At 34.3% G+C, this 10,396-nt stretch overlaps 2 protein-coding genes across 2 annotated transcripts; one reads left to right on the top strand and one right to left on the bottom strand.

The window, feature by feature from the left end:
* Window positions 1–5,814: 5,814 nt before the first annotated feature.
* On the bottom strand, window positions 5,815–7,266 carry LOC6639915 (zinc finger protein 239). Its single transcript, XM_002063239.4, has 3 exons — window positions 7,048–7,266; window positions 6,338–6,897; window positions 5,815–6,266 (listed from the first exon to the last, which is right to left on the bottom strand). The coding sequence occupies exons 1-3, from the start codon at window positions 7,123–7,125 to the stop codon at window positions 6,059–6,061; spliced, it is 846 nt and encodes a 281-aa protein (XP_002063275.2). The 5' UTR covers window positions 7,126–7,266; the 3' UTR covers window positions 5,815–6,058.
* A 520-nt stretch (window positions 7,267–7,786) lies between these two features.
* Window positions 7,787–10,010, top strand: LOC6639914 (stress-activated map kinase-interacting protein 1). The gene is made up of 2 exons (XM_002063238.4): window positions 7,787–7,998; window positions 8,096–10,010. Exons 1-2 carry the CDS (start codon window positions 7,858–7,860, stop codon window positions 9,728–9,730), a joined length of 1,776 nt encoding a protein of 591 aa, XP_002063274.1. The 5' UTR covers window positions 7,787–7,857; the 3' UTR covers window positions 9,731–10,010.
* Window positions 10,011–10,396: the final 386 nt, after the last annotated feature.

Consider the following 10,396-nt stretch of genomic DNA (forward strand, 5'->3'; position numbering starts at 1 on the left):
ATGCAAATACCAGGCAGAGCGAAAGAGAGAGAGAGAGAGAGAGAGAGAGAGTGATGGAGAGACCAAAAAGAACCGTTATGATGGTCATATACACAATCTCGATGTGTAAATATTTGTGTTGAAAAAAAATACACACACAAAAATGAAAAAAAAACACAAAAACCACCCTCAACCCCCACACCGCACCCCCCAGAGCGATGCCAATTCTCTGGACTTTTCATATTGATTTCATTTAACATAGATTTAAGCTGCCGCCGTTCGAGTTAATGGAAACACATGTGCGGGACAGAAGAGAGAGAGAGCGGGGGGTAAAATGAAGCAGTGAAAATGGTAAAGATCATGGTCACAGAACCATTTTACCATAATAAATTTATAACAAATGACATTTGGTCAGCACAGCCTAATAAATGTGCAGCTATTTGTCCTAAGGCGACCATTTAAGCAATTGAACTACACACACACAACCACCCACTCAGTCATACACACACACAGTCGCACAGGAGCTGAAAACGAAGCAAGAGCAATGACAGGATATGTATGGCAGGTCCATGGCATGAAATATTATGGCCAACTTGTGGAATGGAGGTCTCTTACGGTATAAATAGTTTGATTTACTGATGCTGCAAGGACTGCAAAAAAACAAAAAAAAAACAAAGGAAAACGAAAAGGAAGAAAGCGAATTGGAGATATGTAATAACCAAGGACACCAAAGTGGAGTGCGTTTTCATACACTTGGCCCCAAGATGGGTCAATTAATTTGGCCAGTAAATATAAAATGTGTGTTATGAGATAGGCAGATGTATCTTCATTTTGCTTACCACAATCGAAAAACCACTAATGAATATATATTCCGATTAAAACATTGATTTTTCTTACATATATTGATTAAGTATGCTTGAGCAATAAAAATTGACTTCGATCTTTTATCCTGAAACTCTTTTTCTTCATCCCGCAGAGCAAACAAGAATCCTAACTAATATGAATTGTCCTACTAACATTCATGTGATAATCTGTCAAAAATAGTCCTTACGTTTTTTTAAATTGGAGACTATTTTTATCTCTCCTAAAATTAAACACCTTATGACCTATTCAAAATTTATGAAATTCCTTTTCAATTGACCAGAGAGGGAAACATTTTTTAGAGAAAGTTGTTAGAGATTTTATGTGAAGAACATTTCAAGAACGACATTATTGGTTTCCAATAAGAATTATAAACCATAAAAAGCTCTATAATTTAATAGAACAAGTAAAAGTCTATTCATCTGCTTAGTTTACAACCTTTTTAGTATGTTAAAACAAACCTTATGTTTAAAGAAAATGTAAAATGTCTCTTAGAAAAAGCTTTCACATTACAAAATGGAAAAAAATAAGTCTACAGAGAAGGTGCTGATAAATATGGATGAGCAATTTATATATTTTCCCAGCAATTTATATATTTTCTAATCATACACGAATCTTATTTAAATCTTTTTTGAATAGTCATAAATTAGTTGATTTTCTGAACATGCATTGTTGGCACAAAATGGTATCTTAGTCACGACTCCTCCTGACTCTATTTAAAGTAATATATTTAATAATACACGTCGATAATTGGGTCTTTGTTAATGTATTTTATATAAATCAGACTTTTACCATATGGAAGAGTCATTTTAGTGTTTTCTTTTGCTTCTTTTATTCTCCCTTTAGTCACCGACTTTTCTATTCAAGTATGAAAATAATCATGTTTTAATCAACGTGTTGGTTTAAAAAAGACTCAACAAGGTGATTTCTAATAAAATAATATTAAACTTTTTGGTGGATATAAGATATATAAAGTTGACTAACATTCAGTGAAACATATCATTTACTTTCATAAATATGTATGTATGTAGTTAACTTTCTGGATCATCCATTCTGGATAATGCATACATATATACAAATCTTATACCGGAATCAGACTTAACACAGATAGATAATTTTTAAGATTTTATATTGTATTCTCAGCAATAAGTTTATATTTAAATTTATACATTCCATACAATTAGTAGTTAAACCAACAAACTATAGCTTTAAAATTTATTTTATTTAGTTTAGGGTTTGAAAACTGTCAACAGTAAATAAATTTTATTTATATATTATTAAAAATTGTTTTCTAAAATTCTGATTGTCATCTTTGACATAAAAGTCACATATATATCTTGTAAATAGTTTGATATACATAGATAGTATTTGCTCTTCTTCTCTGTCTTGTTCTAATATATTACTATGAACCTATTAAATAAGGTATAGAAACATTCGTACAAAAATATATACATATTTTCTTTATTTTTAGTTTGTGCAGATTTTCCTGTCATCGAGGTGCTGATAAAAAGAAGAGCTCCTGCTGCTATTGCTCCTTGATCAATTAGGTTGTTTGCGTTTTGCTTCTGGTCCTGGCCCTGCTCTTGGCATGTAAACAAGTTACAAGTCCTCGAGAACAGAAAACGTGTCATTAATTAGAAAGAATGAGAAAGAGAGAGAAAAAAAAAACAATCCAGTGTGATAAACATGTGTAGTGAAAGACAAACAAAATGTATTTTTATTACGTGCACATCGTTAATCAGTTTAAAAGTTGCCTTATTGAACTTTTTTTGTAGCAAAATTCCAATTAAAATTTCAAAAGGTTTCATTGTTTTCACAATTTTGACTAACTGGATTCATTGTACAATTTGAGAATGTTGAAATTTCATAAATTTTCTTTAGTTTAAGAAACTAACTTGCCACTCAATTTATTGGCTTTATCTTAAGACGTGGTTAAATAAATATCACGTATACGCCATGTGAGCTTATAATATTCTGGAAAGGTTTAACAATGATTACTAAAGATAGCGCCGGGCCAAAATTTACAAATTTTAAGCGTACTTAAGATAGAAAACGGCAAACGTGAAAAGATCCGGGTGGAGGTGTCGTAAAGGTGTAGATACCGCCCAGAAATAACAGTCTTTCGACTAATTTTGATCTTTTTTCGGCCACACTTAGCAGAATTTTCAATTCACATACTGACAAATTGCCTTAATCACAACACTACTGAAATTACCGAGCCCAGAATTATTAATTTTCTTATTATAAATATTTTTTATATCCATCAATAATGTTAACTTTGTCCACAATTCCGATAATCGTATACCCTTAAACGTCTTAAACATTCATCTAATGTCATAATATTACATATATGTATGATACAGGCAAAGTTCCACCGATTCACACCTATCACACATAAAATATTTAAGCAATAATCTAATTACTTTCGTTAAAGTTGTCCTGCAAGGAAAAGCTACAAACAAACTCAACTAAGGTTTAATGCATAATACATAGATTATTTGGGGATTTAAATTTACCATTCGCCACATGCTCTAACGGCATTTGAAAGTCAAAGCTTAAAAGGTTTTATGATTTTCGAATTGAGAGTGTGCGTGTGTGTGTGATTGATTTAGACAATGTATTGAGCATATTGGGTTCACCTTGACCTTCTGAGCTAATATTGTTTCAACGTCTTCAATGGCATTTGGCACAAAGTATTTTTAACAACCAGCCATGCCACACTATTTAATCCGCAAAATAATGTCCTCGGATAATGACCCCACAAGACCAACACATATGCTCCACCGATTTGCTCTCTCTCTCCCTCTCTATCTCCTCTCAGTTTTCTTTTAAGATTTTAGATTTTACAGCTTCACCAATGAGGGGAATACGTTACTCTACGTGTGTTGTTGGGCCATTAAAAACCCGGAGCTTTACTTACGCACGGACGGGCGCAATTGCCATTTACTAGGTGACAAAATCAGTCAAGTTGAAGTGGCAACTCAATCCCAAAAGTACCCTGTAGAGACGAACGAAAAAGTTCATGAGGTTGTTTAAGAAATTTATAATCGAATTGACAGAAATATCCATATTTTGGATGAATTGCATAAGCAATTCTACAATTTCTTAGAAGCTTCAACAATATGTATACATGTATAGAAACTTTTTCGAATAAGTTTTTAATATGTTAGCAATCACACAATACGCAATCACACAATATCTTTGTTCAAAAAACAAGTTTTGAAACTTCGTTCTAGATTTACAATAAGATTAGAAAAGGCAAATCTTCTGTCTTTTTTAAGAGGAATGTAAATTTCAAAAGTCGAATAGAAGTTAATTATTATATTTTTTGTCTTAGAAATATAAATTTTGTCATAAAGTTGATTCTCTTTATAATAGTTAATATTACAACATATTACATTATTAAAACATTACACATTTCTAAAAAAAAAAATGTTATAAATAACTCCTATTTCACTTTGATCATTATTAAAATTAAGTAATTATATAGCATATAATAGTATTAAATTCATAATGTTTAATTTCGAACATATATTTTGTGTCTCTGGATCTCTTTAGTGCCTAAAGCGGTATGGGGTAAAAAATTAATGTTCTGGGGACAAATTTAGAATAGTTAAGAGCTACATAGGTCCTCACTTAATTTGATAATAGTTACGATAAATTTTGAAAGTATAAAAAAAAAACTGTTCTAAAATTAACCCCTTAGCTGCTTCTCGTCTTGTTTTTACAGCCTTGTAACAAACTCCACACTCTGGGGCCACTTTTTTGTGGAGAAATTTCAAAAAGGTTAAGTAAATTCTGTTTCCAATTGCCAATAAGTTCTTAAGAGTATTATTAAAAATATATCGCGTTCAAAAAGGTTAGTGTTTGATTAAATGAACACACTTACAATATAACTGAATGTTTTAGTAACTAGTGCCTTTTGATACTGAGTTTTATTTTAAAATCAAATGTAATAACAAAAATTGCATTGCATAGTTGAAAATTCTAAAGTTATACCTTTAGCGTTGTATTTTTAAAATAAGCAGATTAAATACTACACAATCCTTATATTATTTTAGAGAAATAAATTAAATTGTATTCAAATTAAGTTCTTTTATCCTGAGATCACAATTAAAACATCTTGCGAAACATTTTTAGACCATAGTGGAATTTTTTTATCCCTAACACGTGTTGTTTTATCATATTTAGTGACCGAACTGTCGAGATTTTTACTAGGTAATGAAGCTAATGCATATATATATACATATATTGCATATATATGTTATGATATTAATCCTTCATTTGGGCTATCTAGAAATTTCAAAATTGGGTTATACCAGAAGCTGATGTTAGCTATGATTTTAAAAGTATAGTTAACAATATTAAATGATAAATATGTACTTAAGTGCTTTTCAGTATTGCCAATTATCGTAGAACTAATCATAGTTAAGCTATTAGACCATTTCGTAATGCAAAAAAGAGTTAACAACTTTCTAATATATTCCTGTCAATTTGTTATTTTGTGATAAACAAAATATATAAATTTTGTTTTCTAAATCCCATTATAAGCAAATTAGCTAGATTTTCGAGAATTTTTATTAACTAAATGGAATCGTGTTTTCCTCCCTTCTCTAAGGTGCTAAATAATACTAAATTTAAATGTTTACGTCACTGAGCAATCAAAATGTTGCTGAAAATTTGAATAATCTTCATGCCTGATAGTTTTTAGGACAGCATCGATTAAGGTTCGCATAAACTCTTCTCCGTGTATGGAATACCCTTTACCACATGAACGCGTGGCGTATAAAAACGCATTGAAAATAAAATTCCGCTACAATCACATGACCATAAAATCAAACATAATAAAAGAGGGCCAAGATATGGGTTAGCATGGTGAAGCGTTTGCGGAATGGAACAAAAAGGAAAAATGGAGTGAATAAAGGTCACATAAAATTCGTGTATATAAAAAAGAGAAGAGAAAATGCTTAACGATTTTCTTGTTATAGACTGCATTTTATTTGTTATTATTTCAATGGGATAACTAAGTTGGCCTGCATATTATATTATATATACCGTACATATATATTTATAGTTTTTTCCTTTTTATATATATATATATATATGTATATCAATGCAATTTTCTTTCACAATCTTGCTTCTAATATTTGTATGTGTAGGTGTTGCATGTGTGTTTGTGTGTGTACGTTTACGTATACGTAAGTATGTGTGTTTGTGTCTAATGTGTAGTCTCAATTATGATCTCATGGGTATCCAGATCGGGTACCGAGAACTTCATAGGTAAATAATCATCGGGATGCATATGAGACATTTGATTAACCTCCAATTGTGCCCTCTCATGATCCTCATGGCATTTGCTCTCATGTTTCTCATAATCGGCAAAGGTATCAAATATGGCACGACAAGCCATACACTCGAAAAAGCTTCTACAACAAAGATAGGAAATATATTGATAGTATTACTTGAGCATAATAAGGAAAATATGAAATAAACTTACGGTTTCTGCTCTGCCTCCAGCCTCTCTCTCGCCAATGCTGCTGCCGCCTGTATGGATCCTGGCACATCGACATCTACACCCTCTTTGATATGCGATTGCAGATGACGCTTAAAATTGGACAATTGGGTGAAACCCTTCTCACAGTAATTACACTGATAGGGCTTGGCATTGAGATGGCCCAGCTTGTGTTTCTTGAGGTTAACCAGTTGTGAGAAATAGCGACCACATCGTTGACAACGGAACGGCTTCTCCCCCGTATGTGTCATTTTGTGGCGTTTCATGTTGCTCTGCTGGGTGAAGGATTTATTGCAGAAATTGCATGTGAATGGCCGCTCCCCACTATGGACAGCATAGTGTCTTTGCAAGTTTACCGCCTGGGCAAAGGCCTTCGAGCATATATTGCACACGAATGGACGCACATCGTTGTGGACCTTCATGTGACGATCCAAATTGCCCGAATTGCAAAAACTTTTCGAGCACAATTTGCATTCATATGTCGTTTTATTGTGATTGTGCGCTTCCTGACGATGCAGCGTCTGGTCGCGTTTGGTCTTGAAGGTCTGCAAGGAAATAAGGGAAACGTGTGAGTAATTGTTCGATAGTTTGGAGTGGGTGGATGGGTGGGTGGGTGAGTGAGTGTTTGAAGTCATCATATGATAAAGCTTTACAATTGTTGGTAGCAGTCGGGAATAGTGTCTCGGTATACTTACGCGGTCGCAACGCTTGCAGGTAAAAGTGGGTGCCGTCTCGTCGAATGCTAACTCGATGGCCGCCATTGTTGGGCCCATCTAATCCGACATTGAGATGCTGTGGCTGGTGTTTAATGGTATTTGATACCCGTGTATTTGTTCTTAATAATTGAAATAATTAAACAAATTGTGCAAAAAAATGTGAATGTGTTATGGTACGGCGTTGCCGGATCCTAAAAACGGTAATTTTCACGTTTCTGGCAACACTGCACAGCTGTTCTGCTTAGAAAACGGTCACCCTTTAATTATGTTTTTCAACACTATTACCAATCGGAGATGTTGCTGAATTAGTCACATACAAAAGTTATTTGACCAGTCACTGTGAAGTTTTGAAATAATAACAATGTTATGATGTATTATTAAATGAAAATAAGCATTTTAGGTTAAATATAAAATATTTATATTTATTTTATGAACTGACTTTTTTACACATTAATACACCACCAGTAATAATATAATGATATAATAATAATATAATATATTAAATTCAATTATGTTCTACTTTTAAATCTTAATTTTTTTAGTTTTATTTATCAATCTGTAACAAGTTTCGTACTTTAATTTATTTAAAATATGTGTTGTTATTTGCAATCAATTCCTGCTTTCCCTTGACCTGTGACCCGTGACAAGTAACGGGTATTTCGTGTGGGTGATGCACAAATAATAAGCATTAAAGTGACCAGAGCTTGCTGGGCTAACTATAAAAAAAATATATATTAAAAGAAGAATTGTAACACAAAAATTTTGTTAACATTTTGTGGACACCAAATAATGGCCACCTATTCCAATCAGCACTGGCTATTGTCCCACATACGCAACTCCTTCATATCCACCGATGACACTGGCATGTGCGAAACTGTGATGCTCAGCAACGACCTTCCCAAGGAGTATTTGAGGAAATTTCAAATAAATGTGAGTGACAGCGCGACGGGGAAGCCTCTGCCAATGCGAAAGGGAGCACACAGATTGAAGAGACTATATATGTATTTACTATATGTTCCAATTCCAGTTTCAAAGCGGACGTTCTGCTGGGAAAACAAAGTCTGCTGCTTTGGCCAAAAGTGACAGAATTATCCGCAATCCCGATGCACCGTTGCAGGAATGTGACTTTGTATGCTATCCCGGCCTAGATTTAAGTGATGATGAGGATCTGGACACATCGACACACTCATTCGACATACAAATGTATCCCGAGGTGGGTGCCCATAGATTTCGTTCGAATACTGCCCAAAAACTCGAAAAATTGGATATTGCCAAACGGAAAGCAGCACGAATCAAAAGTATCAACTATAATGAGGAGGCCCAGCCGCCCGAAAACAATGATTTCTTTAAGCGAAAGGAAGTGGTGGCAACCCACAAGCAAAGACCCAACACCAGCAGCAGCAGTAGTAGTGGGAGTGGCCAGAAGAAATCACCAGACGATGATCTATCCGATGAGGGTGTGCAAAGCAAATTGACCGAACAATTGGCCAAGAGTCCAAAGCAAACTCAAAATCGTTTTATCGAATATGCCCGCTTTGATGGCACCGCCCAAGTGGGCATGCCGACCAAACGTATTAATGTCTATCTGAGTATGCTAAGCGAACCCGAGCGTAATTATCCGCTTAAAATTTGTGTTATATCCACTGCCAAAATAATAGAAGTGATTGGTTTCGTTTGCTACAAAACCTCTGAGCAATATCCCGCGGTACCCCTTAAATCCATTCAGCATTATGCCCTCTATATGACTGAAGATAATGATGATATGGAGGATTTCCCACCGCTAGACAATCGTGAACCATGCTCGAAATTCGGTTTCTCACACTTAACATTGGCCGAACGTAGGCCATTGGCTCCAGTTACCCGTGTGGATTATCATGGTCAGCTGGGTAATAAATCGATGACATCGGAGGAGGATAAATCATCACTGGCTGATGCTGCTGTTAAGGCTTTACACAACATTAGCTTAAATAATGGACAAGCTGATCCAGGTGGAGGATTAGCTGGTGGCGGCGGGGGAGGAGGAGTAGCAGAAGAAGAAGAAAGCGTAAGAGATTATGAGAAACGACTATTGAATCATATCGATATGCTGGAGGCACCCATACATCGTTCATTTCGCTTAAATTTAATTGACAAGCGATTCTTCAAATCGGAAGTCACTTTGGGCATTTCTGGTGAACGCATCGAAATCGATCAATTGAAGAGTACGAAATTTTGGTCACAAAAGAAACCCATTTCCACACCCATCGATCTGGTGGTTCATTGTGAAATCGCCGAGAAAAGGCAATATAAGGTTTTGTTACGCATTTGGTTGAAATCCAATTCCACCTCCTCCTCGACATTCTCTGCCAGCAATTGCACATCCGTACCCCTGGATGGCAGTGTAACCACTCTGAATACGGGTGGAAGTGGTTCCGGTAGTGCCGGCATTGCCCATTCACCCAGTAGTCCAAATCACTCTACATTAACTAACAGTAGCTTTCTATCCAGCAATATACGCTTTAAGCACTATGACTTTGACACTGACTTACATATGGCCGAGCAGATCAGTAATAAGTTAAATTGCATTCTGGAAATGCGTTCAAGTCCGTTACGACGGGAATTTCTCCATCAGCGTGAACGTAAATTGGAAAAACAATTGTCCAAAAAGCAATTAAAATCGTAGTATTTGTTCCTATTGGCAGGGCATTGGCTAATCCTTCGCCAACGCCTTTGCCTCTGCCTCTGCCTCTAAGCAGAAGCCAATCGCGCCCATGCCGCTGCCGCCTCCTTCTTCTAATTTGAAAGAAGCTGTATTAGTTCGCTAACTAAAGAGTGTGTTACACATGTTTAACAATAAATTATATATATATATATATTATAAAAAAAGAAAATCATACATTTGTATAAAATCTAGACATTAAGTATTTATTGAAATTCACTTTAATAAAACAATTAAGATTGAACTTTTTTTTTAAGAATTTTAAAATTTAATTTTCTTATAATGTTTTTCATTTGTTAAACTTGTTATGAGTGGCTTAAAATGGTTTGGTGTTAATTTTGCATAGAAAAATCAATTTTATTCAATTAGCATGAACATTTTTTTTTTTTGTTGAGAGAGTAGAAGAATTGGTTTTTGACTAATGAAATACTTTTTTATTAGAAAACACATATTCTAGCAACAGAATTAGAAGAGTCTACGAAGGCCCTATAATTGTTTACGATTCTTTTATACTATGATCTTTTAATTTACAATTTTTAAATCTTTTTCGTTGGTTAAATAATGAAATAGAAATGCAATTTTTAATTCTTCTTCGTTGGTTAAATAATGAAATAGATAAATGAGCTATAA

Source organism: Drosophila willistoni, assembly GCF_018902025.1.
Source record: "Drosophila willistoni isolate 14030-0811.24 chromosome 2L unlocalized genomic scaffold, UCI_dwil_1.1 Seg196, whole genome shotgun sequence".
Taxonomy (NCBI): Eukaryota; Metazoa; Arthropoda; class Insecta; order Diptera; family Drosophilidae; genus Drosophila; species Drosophila willistoni.